At 43.8% G+C, this 16,767-nt stretch overlaps 1 protein-coding gene across 4 annotated transcripts in view; it reads right to left on the bottom strand.

Annotated features, from left to right (window-relative positions):
• SMOX (spermine oxidase) overlaps positions 1-16,767 on the bottom strand; it is a 60,783-nt gene that overhangs the window by 24,931 nt on the left and 19,085 nt on the right. For 3 of the 4 annotated variants that reach the window (XM_075499493.1, XM_075499494.1, XM_075499491.1), the window contains 2 exons: positions 4,976-5,210; positions 213-439 (listed from right to left, as the gene is read on the bottom strand). In XM_075499493.1, the coding sequence (XP_075355608.1) occupies positions 213-439; positions 4,976-5,183 (435 nt within the window). In that variant the 5' untranslated portion in view covers positions 5,184-5,210. Of the gene's footprint in view, positions 1-212; positions 440-748; positions 984-4,975; positions 5,211-16,767 lie in introns of those variants that run through there. The other variant, XM_075499495.1, reaches the window with a different exon arrangement.

Genomic DNA, 16,767 nt, shown 5'->3' with positions numbered 1-16,767 from the left:
TGTTCTTCCTAACAACAGTGAGTTAATCCCACATCAGGGACAAATGGCGTACGGTTAAGCAGATGAGAGCAAACTAAGTGTTGATTTTTTGCAAAGAAAGTAAAGACATTACTGGTTTTCTACCTTTATCCAGTACCCAGAACGTTATAACTGTCAAGGGGTCTCACTGTTTCAGGCAAATCTACAACCTGACAAAGCAGCTGAATACCAACCTCGTTGTATAAATCACTGAATTCTTCAACCACATCTTTCGGAATCCTTTGCCCACTGTTGGTAAGATGATAAGCCACCCCATTCTTGGAGTAAAGACTGATCCGTCCAACACTTCTCTCACCATCAGTAGTCTCTTCAAGTAAACCATTGTCTTCTGCTAGATGATAGACTGGGTTTCCATGTGAACCATGAATCCACGTAGCTCCCAGTTCAAAAGTGGCGTGCCCTGCAGGAGAGTAAACCAAGCAGACTAGTTATAGAAGCCCATTTTTCTGGAAGCGTGTCACACTCAACCCTAAATAAAATGTACATGTGCAAAAACAGAACAGTTGCTCAAGGACACATGTTTGAACATCACTTAAACGAGCTTTCCCTGTTAGACAAGGGCAATGCCAGTGTTCTTCAAACCAGTCCTTCAGGATACAAGTTTAGATAGTGCTAGAGGGATGGGATGTTTCCAATAAAGATATATCACAGTGACACACCTCTGATACCTAAGGCAAAATTCAGAATCTTCTAGGTTTCCAGTTCTTACCATGGTTGTTGCTAGCTGTTCTATCCTTGTTACTTGGCCCTTCTAAATCATCTTCTCTAAACCTGCACTTAAGAACATGACCAGAAAGCAGAGAACGTACTGCTCGTGCTGAAGCACAAGCCATGTACTAGTGAAGGGGGTGTGGGAGGGAAAAGATCTGTAAGAAGCCACACCGCACTATTGCAAAAAGGACATATAAGGATACTTACATAAATATTATAGTTGTAGGGAAAGAATAGAGTACCTAAAGACTTCAAATATCCACTGTATTCAAGAGAAGGGGATGGATACCCAGACACAGGAAGAAAAGCATCTACAGCAGGGAGATGTAGGAAAATTTGGATTGCCCTGGGACAGCAACATTGGCCTGCATACTGAACCTTGTCCTGTGATCAAAAATGCATGTTATTTACAAATATACCTCAGATTAACTGCAATACAAAAATACATTTCCATTCCCCAAATGAGTAAATAGGTTATATTTTATTATTTATGCCTCTGAAAATTTAAATCAGGTTCTTCAAAAAGATGCACTGTCAGGTTAAACACCAAACGCATTTAGTCTTCATCTGCCTGCAAAACACAAAGAGTTTGGTCAGCCCCACTCTCTCCCTTCCTTATAACTGATGGGGTTTGCACCAGGGCTCTGAGCCCCCCTAAGCCAGCGCTGCCATGACGGGGCTGATAGCACAGGGAGATGTTCAGCAGCTGAAAGGAGGTGCTAAAAATAAGCTTGGGTCATGTCCTCCACCCACATTTTTACAGATTCTCAGAAGTCCAAAGCTAACTGACAAAGCTGTGTTCTCCCAGCATCCCAGCCAACACCACACTGTGCAGCTCGCTCTGCAGAGGTGTGTGAATGCCTGATTAAGTGGGATAGTTAATAGGATCCTGCCTGATGAAGAAAGGATCATGCAGTTACCAGTCATCATATACTGTTTAACATGTAAATATATGCTCAGACAGAAAGACACTGCAGCACTATGCTATAATGCAGTCAAGTTTAACGGGTGAAAGCTCCAAGAAATGCTGCTCTCCAGCTGAGACATCGCCTCCCAGGGAAGCTCCACATATCTTGTTTTTCAAGCAGACAACCACCTCGTCATTAAGGAGCATGCTGATTACCCTTCAAAATATGCATTACAGGACTCGAGAGCACAAGATTTCTACGTGCACCTACAACAAAGCATGTGCTTCAGAGCGTGCAGCATCAAGTCACAAACGTGCGAATATTTAAGGTGCCGCAAACTCCAATACACTCCCAGAGCACCCAGCCTAGCGGAAATGACTGCTGTACATTGGCAGCCAAAGGTACAAAGCTCATAAATATTGCATGTGGCAGTCACCTTGTTAATGCAATCCTCCTGCGAGTCATCACATGCCAGATCAGCAGCAGGAATACTGCCTGCTGCTTTATGTCAGGAGCTTGCTCTCTGCTACAATAACAATCCTCCTGTATATAGCTTTTACTTATGGGGCACCTGATCTTTGAAAGAAAAAACCACGCCAGCAGGTCCCACTGTATTGGTGCTCGGTAACAACTATACGATGTGTTCCAAGTTCTCCTGTTTTCAGTAGCTGTGTGGAATATAATCAAATACCAACAAATTAAAAATAGTCATTCTTGCCTGTAATACTTAGAAACTCATTATCATCACCACCAAGCAGATAAGCCAGTTGTTACCTAGTGTAAGTTACATGATCCATTATTTAAAAGTGTAAAATTAAATAACACCTTTTTAAACAGAGTTAGTGAATTTACTTTCAGGGCCTGAAAAGATTTTAGTCTCAACATTAATCTACTGCAAATGAATCATCCAATACAACAAAAAATAGAAAAAAATCTGCTTCCTATTCTGTGAATATAATTACTGAGACACGAGCAGCAGTCAAAACAGGCCTATGCACAACAATATACCATACCAGCAATTTTCCAAAGGAACGCACAGATTGCGTATCAAGCCTTCTGAATACGCACGGGAACTTCCACATTTCCCTTTGCAGCCCTGACTATTTCTTGGGCATCCTGTGGTGAAATATCTGCAGTGGATACAGATGTTATAGATCATGTACAAGAAACACACTTACAATCCACAAACACACAAACCCTCTGCCTCACCTGTGCTAGAAATGATGAACCGAACCTCTGAAAATCCAAATTATTCCCCTGTGCCTAGTAGCAACATACTCTATGCAGTTGAGGGAAAATACTGTCCCCTGCAAGACACAGCATGGCTCAGTAAGAGTGGAAGTATCAGGATATAACCCTGAGAAGGTGCCACCATAGCCCTGTTGAAGATTTAAATCAGATCTTTAGTGAAGTGTGCAGGCAGGGGAGTGGCCAGAGAAGTTTAACATTTAAATGCCATTTAGACAAGCAGATCAAAGTGGTCGTACGTTGAAGAGCTGGAAGAACCGCTTCAGTAACAGTTTTTTGTAAGCTTTAGCCGGTTCTGAGAAATGAGCAGGTCTTGCATGCCCCAGGTGCAATCTTGCTGCTCCAGGCAGTACAGAAGAAGAAAATACAGCCCAGGACCATGCTACCCTTTTGCCCTCATACCAGGGAATAAGGAGATTCTGAGTACGTGCTGCTGCTGAAGATTTCACCACCAGACAGAGCTCCAAAATTGTTTGGCTAAAGGGCAGGTGAATCTGCAAAGCACACAAGGGGCCAGAACATGGACCCACTTTGGGAGAGAACTGCAGTCCATACCCAAGTGGTGTAACTTTGATAGTTCATGCAAGATAAGAAAATACGGACGGTTTGTAGCTTTAAGAAAGGTATTAAAAGATCAAGACTTTGGATTCCAGTCCTCTGCTCTGCAAATAAGTTACATGTACAAACCGCAAGATCTCCACCAGACTGAAAAGCCTGCTCTTGTCTCATGTTAGTTAAGAAGCGTTAACGAACAGGAGGTAGATTCCCAGCAAAGGCAAAGACATGAGTAACCAGTGAAGGTGTCCAAAGGTGAAAGAATTGGTCTCAATACTGGTACAATAAAACTATTTCACGGGTGCACCGACAAAATGATATATTGCTCCCTGAAGATTTCAGGTCTTTAACACTTCCCTCCTCTCACAGACATGATACAGGATATTTTTAATACAGTGTATTGTGAGTAAAGGACACACTTCCCATTCTAACCTCTATGCCAAGTCTCAGCAGAATGCAAAGTGCCCTATTCAAACCCTGGAGATTAGATTTGTCCGACTGCCTTTTCATTCATTTCCCTTCTGAAAGTTCATAGGACACTGCTGTTTATTTACTGTGGTGAGTTTATCGAGTAAAATATAGTAAGTGATGTAAGCACCTGACAAATAAAAAGAAAGGAGGGCAGCAAGAGGCCGAAGTTAATAAATACAGAGAGTGGGATCAGAAAGAGAACTAGTTAATTGAAATGAGGAAGGCAATTCAGTAAAAGTGAAGAGCTTTTTGCCTCCTGTGGAGAAGAGACAGGCAATGCCCTTCTAGATACCAGGGAAAGTTTCATTGACTACTGTGCTGCAAAGGGTAACGTTTGTTCCAGTAGTTTTGCATTTAGAGATTTTACAAGCCCTTCCAACTGACACGGGATTAAAACATCCAGTGTCTGCACCTTTATTACACACTGAGAAAGGAAGCCACAGAGGTAGGAAAGCTGCAAATCAGGATGAAAGGATACATTGAAGAGGTTTTTCCAGCAGCCTGATTCACAGTGGGTAGTGCCCTACACAGTAAATTAGTTCTAGGGAAATGAATGGGGCTATTTGTGAAACAGAATAGCTTGGAGCTTGCCCCTTCACAAGTGATGTAAGTCACTGAGAAACGGCCGTTCACTAGCTAGGAGATTTACTGACTGCTCCTAGTCAAGAATCAAGCTTGAAAACGTTGGTGGAAACTGTCTCAATACAGTTATTTAATCACAGAACGCTTCTCACAGACCTGTTACACAGGGCTCTTCCTGAACGAATGAAAACGATCACCGAGGTCTTTATTTTATAGAAACATGAGTTTGGAGCAGCCCTCCCTCGGAAAAGATGCACAAGATAGCTCAGATTCACCCACCCACCCTGAAAAGAGCCCAAGGACTTATGTTCCTAACAACATCACACCTCAAATAACCTTTTGCACGTGCACGTTGACTGAAAAAGCACATTTTCGAGGTCAAAGTAACCTAGTGACAACACAAAGCCTTGCTAGCAGAATAAAGCAAGCCCAACGCATTACTCCCAAAATGCTGCTCTTACCAAGTTTCACACTTTGCACGCGGCCTCCAATTCGGTCGGTCGCCTCAAGGATAGTTACATCCGTGAAACCGCTTTCCAAGAGCGCTTTCGCTGCTGACAGGCCTGCAAGCCCAGCACCGATAACTACTATTCGAGGCTGTCGTTTTCTCCGTAGGCCACTACTAAGAGGATCATCCGTGCTGTCTGCAGATATTTCACAACTTTGCATGCCGTCCAAGCTCTCTTTCTAAGGAACCTATGGAAAAAGCAAACAAGCGTGTTCAGGGAACTCGGCTCAAACTTATCCTCTGCAGTTAAAAATCCCAAGGATGTCTATTAAAAAAAAAAAAAAAAAAAAAAAAGAAAAAGAAAAAGCCCACCAGAGAAGAAAGAAAACTGGTGAACTAGACCCAGCCTTCAAAATGGGATGCATGGTAAGGATAACTGAGGTCAAACTGGGATGCAACAACTTTTTGGCCTGGAGCACCAGTACTGGAAACTCCAGAAATCTCCACCCTCTTGTACCATGTAGACTATTTCCGGAGAAGTCAAAGGATTTTCAAACTCCCATTTCTTTATATAACCTCCAAAAGTGGCAATTTTGTGGTAAAAACTTTAAAAAAAAAAAAGAAAAAGAAAACCACATCCCCAGTGCCGACAAGGCCCACAACACAGCGATGAAGCTTCACTTTGCCTCTGTGGCAACCACAAAACATAAGCTTCAGATCGTATAACTACGGGACTAGGTAAAGAGGATTTAGCTCAAAGCATGGAGATCAGATATCAAACCAATCATTACAGAAATGGTACAGACGGAAAAATGTTTTAACTGATGAAAGCCAGCAAGGGCCAGTTCAAAAATTCACAGCACATGATGCAGCCCCTGGAGCCAACACTGTCCTGCCACATCAGGATCAGCCTCAGTCTTTGATGAAGAGAGGTTCAAACCCATAACCAGTCCTGACTAGTCCAATTCTACCTCCACCTGCCCAATGCATCCAACTGCTCCTCCAGCCAGTATCCTATTTTTCTTTGCAAACTCCTAGAAGCCATCTTTTTAACTGTGTATACCCTTAGTTCTCGGGTCCTATCCCCTTATTTTAGTACACAGCCTGAGTCCATGGTTAAGGTTAAACCTTAATCAGGGATCACCAGTGTAGGATGTCTTTATACATTAATGTCAATCTCTAGTCATCTGGGTCTGGGTAGGTTCAACACCTGCCCTCAAGAGCACAAAGGAACAGGGTACAGAGACCCATGCTCCACCAGGCCCAAGAAGACATCAGTCCTTGACTTGCAAAGGACAAACATGCAGCCCAGGATTCATCAGCCCTTCAATCAGCTGGTGCCCCGTGATTTGGATAAAGCACACGCACAATTCCTAGCCTTACCGTCCTCCCTACCCAATGCTTACTGAACGCAGAGAAATCCAAGGAGCTAGTATGCTGCCACTACCTGCTGCCAAGCTGCTGGATACACCACTTGAGTTCTTCCCCAACTCACCCAACACCTGGCCAGTGCCAAAGATTCCTGTTTCTCTCTTGCATCACCAGGAGAAGACTCAAACCTTTGTGCTTAAGATACCACTGGACTATTGCAGTATACGATCATGTGTGCTAATGAAGCACAAAGCAATAGCGGTTTCATTTGGAGAGTCCCTTTTTCTATGGGTTCTTAAAGCATTTATCTCTTGACCAAGCATCTCCTGCTCCCTGTGACAGAGGTGACACCAGACTGCAGTCAGTAGCAATTAAGCAGTGGTATAAAAAGCAAAGTGGTCCTACTGGAGCTCTTGACAACTATTTTGCAAATGTTTAGTTTCAGCTGGAACAACTTCAGCTCAATCCACCCTATCTGGGCTCACCTGCAAGAGAGATTAGCACAGTGCCTGTAACAAACTCTGCTTGTGCCAATACAGCTTGTTCCAACTGCCACTGAACAACAGAACGGGTGACATTGAGCCAGCTCTGGCTGCAGCCATGCTAAAAACTTCTACCTATTACATCAATCATCTCACTGTTTTCATCTCCTGACCAACATCTGAGCTAGCAAATATTTGTCATAGGGAGCCAGACATTGGTGTTGGGAGAGTTATTTCCAAGCTGAAGTCAAACATGTCAAGCATCCAATGCTATTTAGTCCATGGTGAAAGAGTCACGAATCACCGTCATTTGACAAGCGGAAAAGCTGTGAGCAGCCAAAACCAGGCACTGGACTTACTTCTGAGCAAGCTGGATTCAAAAGCAGTACAACAGCTTGAAGAAGCAGCAGTGAATGATTTCTTCCCTGTTCCAGAAGAAACAGTAAAGATCTGGAGCAGGCAGGGGGAAGGAGCTCCTTCCTACAGCAGGTGGTGAGATGGGTCAAGTTTCCAGTTGCAGACACCTTAGGACTTGTCTCTACTTGGCTTTGATGCCAGTTCATTCCTCTTGTGGACTTTCCTCATCTGGGACAGAATTGTTTTGTTCTTTTTTATCTTAATCCACTCTGAAAGTGGATTTTCAGAATGGGTTAAAATAAACAGGAACATGGCACGCCAGGTATGGAGGGCCTCTCTCGGGAGTTAGTTGGGAACTGCTCCATGATGTGTAGGTTAAATCCTCACCAGTCAGAGGCTGATACGAAAGACGAGACCACTCCTCAACAGACTGACACAAACACACACCACAAACAGAGATGAAGGACAACATTCTAGTTGAAAAACCAAGCAAAAAAAGGAAGCGTCACTTTTCTCTATTTACCAGTGCAGGACAATGGGAAGGAGCTGGGCTTCCTACCAAGAAATGTTTTTTCCGCCATCTTCTCGTGAGGTTGAGTGAAGCCACTACATTTCTCGGGCCCTGTCAATCACTGGTCCTTTACCTCCCCTCCCAAGCATGCCAATTTATTGACTTTTAATCTAACAAGATAAGAAGTGAAACTTCTCTGGGTTCTTTTAAGACCTTTAAGATGGGCCCCAGACATTGGGATCTCTGTATTCAGAGCTTCAAGGAAGTCCACCACTGGGATACGAAGGACAAAGCAGTATGGTTATTAAAGGGTACATAACAACTGCAAGAACTGCAAGAACGCAGCAAGTCATATTGAAGAGTCTGGGGTTGGTACGAAGGGGAACGACCTTCTTCTGGCAGTACCCAGCTGCCCGCACTAAGTCCAATAAGGACATCGTAAGGTTGAGCTAATGTCCAGACCTCTGAGCATAACCACCCCAGGGACTTCTTCCCCTTGCATTTGCCAACTTCTTTTTGAATCCCTCTATACTTCTGGCCTTCGCAACAATTTTGTGGTGAGGAGCTCCACAGTCCATTAATCTTACACAAATATTAAAGTCCTTTTGGTGGTTTCAAAACCGCCACCCAATGAAAATTGAGGACATCCCCCAAAACCATGTTATAAGAAACACTGACGAGTCCTTCCCTGTTCACATTCTCCTCGGTGCTAAGGACCTTCATATACGATCCTAGTCATCTCTACTTCAAGAAGAAATAAATCTTAATTTGGCTAGTCCTTCCTCATTTGTGAGCTATTATAAACCCACAGCTGAAATAACTCTTACTAGAAACGTCTTCAGGATTTATTACAACCCATAGACATTCTGTAACACTCTCCACTTCTCATTCAGTCTCCAGATAACACTTTGATCCGTGTATTTTAATCGCCACAGTAAAGAAACATCTTTTCTGCCATCTACATCCTATAGAAATGGAAGCGTTTTAGCTCAGTCCTTTAAGTGCAGCTTTCCTAATCCTGGCTTCAGCAAACTCATGTGAATTCTTCACATGAAAGCTTCAAGAAAATGTTTTCCCCTCCTGTTTCACCATTTTAATACTGGATTAGGTGACCTGTCTAGACAGATGAGAAAATAACAGGCTATTTTGTGTGTACAGAATCCTGATTTAGAAACCACCGTTAATTAGCCAACAACCTTTACCGTATGATCAGCAGGGGAAGGCAATTAAAATTTAGCAAGAGCTTGGGGCTTTCCAACCAGGATACATGCTCCATTGTGAAATGAACAGACGATATAAATATATGAATCCCCACTACACTTTCAGTATCAATTATACACTCCGTTAGGCTCCTAAGTAAGACAAGCACATAAAACACAGTCTATTATGTGCAATGCTCTACCTTCAGTATTTGCCAAGCCACCAGCCAGGGCTTGAGCCAGTGAATATTACTAGGTCCTCTGACACAAAGATGGTTTGGCTTTTTACTTTTTCTTGATTGCCAAAAAGGGTTGTTTCTTTTTTTTTTTTTTTTTTTTTAAAATCACAGGGTAAGAAGCGTGTTAGCTGTCCTACTGTGAATCTCTCTAAGGCTGCAATTTTACTTTGTGTCCATCTAACAGCACGGGTAGTACTAAATCATAGCTTGACTAGCAGTAAAATTCCCCCTGCTTTGTCTTGCTTATAGCTTTCCTGCGAGACAGCTAACAGGCACAATAAAATAAAATTAAAAAAAAAAAAAAAAATCCAAATACACATCTTCCTTCTGTCTTAAAAATACAGCTTAGATACACAAGAGGTAAGAGGACCAAAGTGATCCACTCATGATATTTAATCACTCCTTCTTCCAGACCTGCTCCCTTTTCTCAGACTCTATCACCATTCTGCCCTTGCCTCTCTAGGTGCCACTACCTTTCGTTCATCCCTTCTCACTACTGTCCATTTCTTTCATAAAAAAAAAAAAAACCAAACCCAACTTAAATTCCTTAAAAACAATCCCTCCCCAAAAAAACCCTGAGCGCAACTGCTGTTTCCCAGCAGGCAAATCTTTGCAGAAATCTATTTTCCAAGATGGGCATCATTCTACCAACCCAGAATCATGGGTTTCCATTCCTGGCATTTGTACCCTTCAATCCTATGAACTCCCCATCTCTTCATCTCTGCTGATCTTAGTTATGCACCCAGCCCACTGACTGCTCCCAGGGAAATGACTCTTTTCATCTGCAGAGAGGAACCTTTTTAGCTTTCAGCAGGACTTCACCCCAGAGCTATCCTAGCAATAACTTAGAAATAATTTTGAACAGATTCTTGTGTTTCATCCTTTTAATAAAGATATATTCTGGATATATTCCCTTTAACACAGAGTGCCTTCTACTTATTTAAGTTACAGTGGCCCCACAGACAATAAATAGCATGAATGCAAATGTCACGCTAGCCTTCTCTACCTTTAATCCAGTAGCAATAGCAATAAAGTTCAGAGGTATGTCCGCTTCATGATTTTTTTCTCATTTTTCCAGTAAAACCTTGCAGGTCACAAGGAAGACAACAGAGAATTAAGGCAGTTCACAACTGCCCTCCTTATTACAACAATACTCTCTGATCAGGCTATTCTTCTAGGACCCTTAAGAAAAAGGTCACCAAGGCTCCGACAATTTAAAAATACAAAACCAAAATAAACAAAAACATTTCTCAAGGAAATCTGCTATTCTTAGCTCACCCAAATACTCTTGTGGTAGCACTGTCCTAGCTGTGATGACACAAACACTTAGGCAAGGCAACGTACTGAAAACAAGGCTTGTGTGCTTAAAGGCTTAAAAGCTTAAAGGCTTAAAGGTGGTTGGTTGGGTTTTTTTGGTTTGTTTTTTCCACCAGGAATGGTTAGTCTTAAAAAAAAGTGACCTTCCTCTCCCTGCAGAATTCGTATCACGCAGCAGGTTGTCTTATACCCACGAGCCATAGCTGTGAGCTCCTGGCATACCATAGACTACAATCATGGTCATCCCAGGTGGGACTTTTCTCACCCCATTTCATTACCTGGGTGTCCAACTTGCATCTGCTGTCTCAAGCCTTTCAGGTGATGGAGAGGAGGAGTAATCCATCCTGCTGATCTTTGGCATACCTATCTTAGGACGGACAAGCTGAAAGGAAGCTTACAGACCAGTTTAAAACAATCGCCTAACCTTTCTGACTCCTCTTACATTAGCAGTTTAGCTAGGATCAGAAGTTTGCTTTGGAGTGACCTCAACACCTCCACTTCCCATGCTTTCATTCCTGCTGTGCAGTGGTATCGAAGCAGCCAAACGGCTTCACTCCTTATGGATGAAACTAAAGTAGAAGATGTACTCCAGGAGAGCCAAAATGCACCCCAGCCACTAAGGGGCATTCATGGGGCCAGAGTACAGCAAGTCCAACCTGAAGCCTCCAGCGACACACACTCGCAGACATGGGGACCTCAGCACCGACTCTTGCGCTCAACATATCACCTCATCATTACCATGACATACTTACTGATCTAGAAATAGCTTTCGACAGCTAAAATGAGGCTGAGAGGAACTGCACCTCCAGAAGAGGCAGCCAGTGGCTACACTTCCACATGCTATTCTGAGACTCCAGCACGAGGACCTGGTTTTCTTTCCTAACCACACTATTTGCCTGAATTTTTTAGTCCTTCTGCAGAGTGTCAAATTGACAGTCTTCACATTAACAAGTGTAACAGCCAGTCTAGAGGGTGAGAAATGCATCATCAACACAAACAAATTCCCTGCTGACCGCACAGACAAAGCAGCTCCAGCATAAACCAACCACAATTTACCAGAATCACTTTATTCCCTCTAGGTTTTTAATTGATGGGAATTAAGCATCATCCTTAATCAGAAACCGAAACAACAATATTGTGTGTGTTTGAAAGGAACTCAGATAAAAACAACAAGGCTTCATTTCAGTTGAAAGACTAAATGGAAGCACAAGAAATAAACACACTACTATTTTATTATTATTTTAAGTGCAACTATTCAAGATACTATCAACACATGAAGGAGCACTACATACACATGTGTTTATAATGCAGGTTTGTCATCACAGTCTGAAAGTGTTTACAAACAGAGAACACTTGACACCAAAGGATTAATTCAATCTAAGCAGAGACAAAGCGAGATTGAGCAACCAAGAGCAGAAGCTAGAAAAATTCAGAACAGAAATAAGATGTCTATTTTTAACAGTGACACTAATCAGCTGTTGAAACACTTTTCACCAAAGAGAGAGAGGATATTGTTTGACGCTTTTAAATCAGGATCCAATCTCTCATAGATATTTACACTCCAGTCCCACCAGAAGACAGGCTTGTGGTGGGACTGCTCCTGGGAATGCTCCTGCCTATATGATGGAGATGGCCAGGTCAGATTTTCGAAACAAAACTGTCTGGCCTTTGCACCTCTGGAATCTACCATGATGCAGAACTGTACATCTGTGAGCACAGGCATTATTAGCACTGCGTTGTAGAGATGGAGCGCACATGCAGGTGGTTTCCTAAGGAATGGAAATCAGTCGCACAGACCACCCAGTGCAGGGCATCTCCTGGGCCCCAGAAAACAACAACAACAACAACAGCAAACGTTTTGATACAGAGTTTCAAGAGCCTTTTTTCAATAGATGTAATAATCTCTATTATTTCATCAACTGCATACAGAAGAGCGGTTATCCAAAAGCAGTATTAGCAGAGCCCCCATGCAAAAGCTCCACAACAGAAACAGAAAGGCAACTTATTTAGCAGATGTAAAGACACTCCAGCATTTAGGCCATTAACTCGTTACGCAGTCTAGCACTACTTGTGCTGAGCAACTGCATGGCTGTAAGGAGTAACCTTTATCTAAGTAACTGCAGTAACAAAATTTTCAATTATCATCTCTAATGCACCTTTTTTCCTAAGCTGAGGGAGAAGTGCTTGGAAGGATTACTCTAGTTAGAGCAATTTCATCTCCCTTAACACGTTTCCAGGCTTCAGACTCAGGCTGTCCGCTGAGCATAGGTCAGGATGGAGCAGATCATATCTCCAAGTAGACACAAAAATGAAGCAGAGGAGATTTCTGTGCTGGCCCCAGCACTGCCTGTCGCCAGTGCCTCCCGTCGCTGTTAGCTGTGGTTCTCCCTGCGGCTCCTGGCACAACAAACAAGCATTTTGTAACTTCTCCTTCTTTTCCCCTTTCATCAGCCTTCTCAGAAGCAAGCACATTAATCCTTACTGCCTGTTATTTCAAGATGCTCTTTCCAAGCTCTCCAGGCTGTAAACATGTCAAACTGGAAGACATGTCTCTTTTCTCCCTCTCCACATACCTCCCCTCCTTTTTAATCTAGCAGGTTGCACGCCAAACTCGCTCACAATCCTTTTCAGAATCACCATTTATACCAGCACGGGTTAAGTACGGACACCCTTTCAACAGAAGGCAGGAGCATTATTAATTGAACTTAAGTACTCCACATCAGTCAGATACGTGACTGAAACAAGCCTGCTGTTATAAACTACTTTTGTACAGTAGTTGCGCAAACACCACCCTGGCAAGGTTGCGTCTGCAACGCAATGGGAAGTTTATTGCATGGGAAGCAGACACATCTCGTTTACTCAGCTACCTGGAGAGCTGCAGGAGCAGGATAATGGTCCGCAGCCATCTACGTACATACCAAGGCCCTCCCCAAGCTCATAAACCTGTTCACTGACAGCACACGCACCAGTGAGGTCAAGGTTAACTCCTGTTACGCCTGCGCACGCCACCGGGGCTGAAACCACCTGGAGAGTGGTGTTTCATTGTCATCCTCATGCTCAGGCTTTACTGAATTCGGTATTTTAGTCTCAACAGGTTTGCCGGCTGGATACGGGCAGCTGGAACAAGCCACTCAGCCCCACACCAGTCCTGCTGCCCTCTTTTGCAGGCAGCTACCAGGCACGGGCAGGCAGCAGGTCTTGGCAGAGGAGACCTGTTCTGACAGCTCACAGAAACTGGAAGTGTTGGTCAGAAGCAGCCCCTGGAAGGTTCTACTCCAGCCTCCTGCTCCAGGTAGGACCATCACCAGCATGGTCTCCTTGAATGCAGTGTTTTCCCAAGCAAGACAGATCCAAGATCCCCTGTTTTTTCCCATCAGTGCGACTTCAGCCCCTTGCTCCTCATCACCTCTTCATGTCTGACCAGAGCCTTGCAGATGCTGCACGGGGACACATGAGTCTGAGTGAGCAATTCTCCCTGGACCCAAGCGTGTTTTCACAGAATCACAGAATCATATAGGTTGGAAAAGACCTTTAAGATCATCGAGTCCAACCATAAACCTAACACTGCCAAAAACCACCACTACACCATGTCTCTAAGTACCTCATCCAAACGTCCTTTAAATACCTCCAGGGATGGCGACTCAACCACTTCCCTGGGCAGTCTGTTCCAATGCTTGATAACCCTCTCGGTGAAGAAAAATTTACTAATATCCAGTCTAAACCTCCCCTGGCGCAACTTGAGGCCATTTCCTCTTGTCCTATCAAGGACATGTTTTGAGTGGAGCACCTCCACCATCTCTGCAGCACCCTCCCCACTGCATCCCACACCATCAATACAACCCATTTATCCTGTGTGCCTCACCTTTGCCCACCCACCCTGGTGATGGAGAGCTGACTATACTCATCTTTCTCACCACGGTGGTACAAGGAAGCCAGACGGCTTTTCACAAAAACAAGGCAGCACTCCTGGCGCAGATGAGCGACCCATGCCCTGCCTTATGTTTCTGCAGGCAGAAGCAGAAACAAAGTGGTTCGATTTCCAGAGAGTTGCTGAAATTTATAGGGGTGGCTGTGAGAGAAAAACAAGTTTGAACTGAGGACAAATACTACCATCTGCTAAAATTTGCCCACGTAAAAGCCCAAGCCATCAAATGTGGCTTGAGGCGCTGAAAAGGCTGCAGCTCAGTAGCGTTGATCTTACATTAGCATCTACAAGCCCCATTTACAAATTACTGACCCACCCCAATGACTGACACACAGTGAATGCAGAGCTGGATCAGACATCAAGGAAGGAGACACATTAATAACACACCCCCTGTACTCTTAGACAGCAGCATGAACAAAATGCTTCCCATTTTACCCATATGCCAAACCTGCAGCCTTGTGCCCAAAACCTCTTTGGCATCATTTTTTTGAAGGCAGCAGAGACCTACAGGCTGACTCTGCACTCTTCTTCCTCTGGATGCGTCCCAAAAGAGACAGAGGGAAATCACAGCATTAACCTTTGCCTGTCCAAACTCAGGTCTCCTCCAGCCTGAGAAGATGACCTTAGCCAGGCTACCTAGCCCCTACTCTTGTAATAAAACACTGCAAGCCTTATCTTCATTTCCCCCCTCATTTCCAGAAATATCACCTCCCCACATCTCAGGAGAGACAGATGGGGCCATATTAAATTGTTTCCTTTTCCCAACCTGGGAAGAAGTTGTGCTTCTTTGATACACACATAACAAAGAATGGACTCCTACTCCTAGTGTGATCACTGATGATCTGTGGGACCTTGGGCAAGCCTTTTCACCTATCTGTGTCTTATAAGGACGACCACTCGGAGCCCCCTCTGTAAAACTACTCCGTTAATTATGAATGAGAAGCAGCCAAAAGCTGCTAGATCTTAGAGTTGGGGCCATTAGACCTTATGCAGGCTACAGGCTTCAACCACTCTGTCGTCCTACACTGCTGGCCTAGAAAAGGGAGCAGAAATGTTTAAGTTCTTCAACAACAACAACAAAATGTTCTGAGAAACAATATTTTTTTGTAAGTACGATCCAAGACAGCTGTCCCCTTTGCCTCTTCCCACAGCACCACCATCCATGAAAAATGCAGGGGAGACAGAGAGAATAAACTGTCAAATCTGACAATTTATAATTACGTCTGAATCAGCGAAGATGGTGGAAAAGGCTCCATGAGAAGATCACCTGCTAGCTTAGAGGCACTGGGCACCTCCTTTTCCACCTGATTTTCCGAGCAGCTTATCCGAAGCTGCGTTGCAAGAAAAGACACAGCTAGCCAGTGTCCAAATCTCTGAGTGACCAGACCAGCAGCCCACGGAGAGCGGGAAATGTGGACAAAACAGCATCCGTGATAATTCAGTCTTCAAGACAAGGAGGGCCAGGAAGCATTGCAATGAGCCACCAGCTCCCATACCCATCACAGGCAGACTAGCCTCCCCCCGAGAGACGATTTGCAGAGCTAGCAGGGGAGTGGACCAGGCAGATGATTTCAGACAACAAGCCAGCAAAGATGGAACAGAGCGCACTTTGTAAATGGGTGCCACAGTTCTGACTTTACAAAGGAACCTGTTGAGGAACACACAAGTGTCACACGTGATTTATACACTAGTGAGGAATCCGCTGCTGCAACGGTGAACCCCATTGAATAATACTGACTTCAAGCAAAGAAGAAGCGTCAGGATGTTTTGCCTTGTTGCACTCATACCCCTGCACACCAGCGTTCAGTTTGCATCGACTGCAGCAAGTGTTCCAGTAGCACACCAAGTGGCTCCCAGAAACGCTTGCCCCAGTAAGCCTCTGCCACTCAAAGTCACCAAAAATTTGCTAACTGGGAGAATCTCTGTACTCTTGAATGCTTAGAGGAGATTAAAACAAAAAAAATGGGTCACTGGATGGTGCTTTTGATCACGAAACCACTGCACATTTTTACCACTGTGATCCAACTTGTTTTAATGCCTGCAAATATCCCTCGAGTCAAATGAACTTGTTCAAAGCTGATTCACACCAAGGCTACTTTTTAAATTGGGTAGTTGTTGACAAGTAGAATATATTTAACAAGCCCCAAGCATCTTGGCATGCAGTATAAAGACTTCCTATTATGAGTTGTTTTTTTTTTTTAAAGCTAACATATGGGCAGAGCAGGTTGTCTGCCACAGGGCACTTCCATACAGTGCTTGGCACTACCAGAACTGCAAGGATATCCAAAAAATAAACCAAAGAACGTCACGCCAAGAACACAGGGGCTGAATCATGCCATTTAAAACTCACTGATAAAATGCACCATTATGTGTTTTTCAAACCCTTCTCATCTGAGGGAAAAGA

Source organism: Mycteria americana, chromosome 4 (genome assembly GCF_035582795.1).
Source record: "Mycteria americana isolate JAX WOST 10 ecotype Jacksonville Zoo and Gardens chromosome 4, USCA_MyAme_1.0, whole genome shotgun sequence".
NCBI lineage: Eukaryota > Metazoa > Chordata > Aves > Ciconiiformes > Ciconiidae > Mycteria > Mycteria americana.
This window is presented reverse-complemented; position numbering and strand designations above follow the sequence as displayed.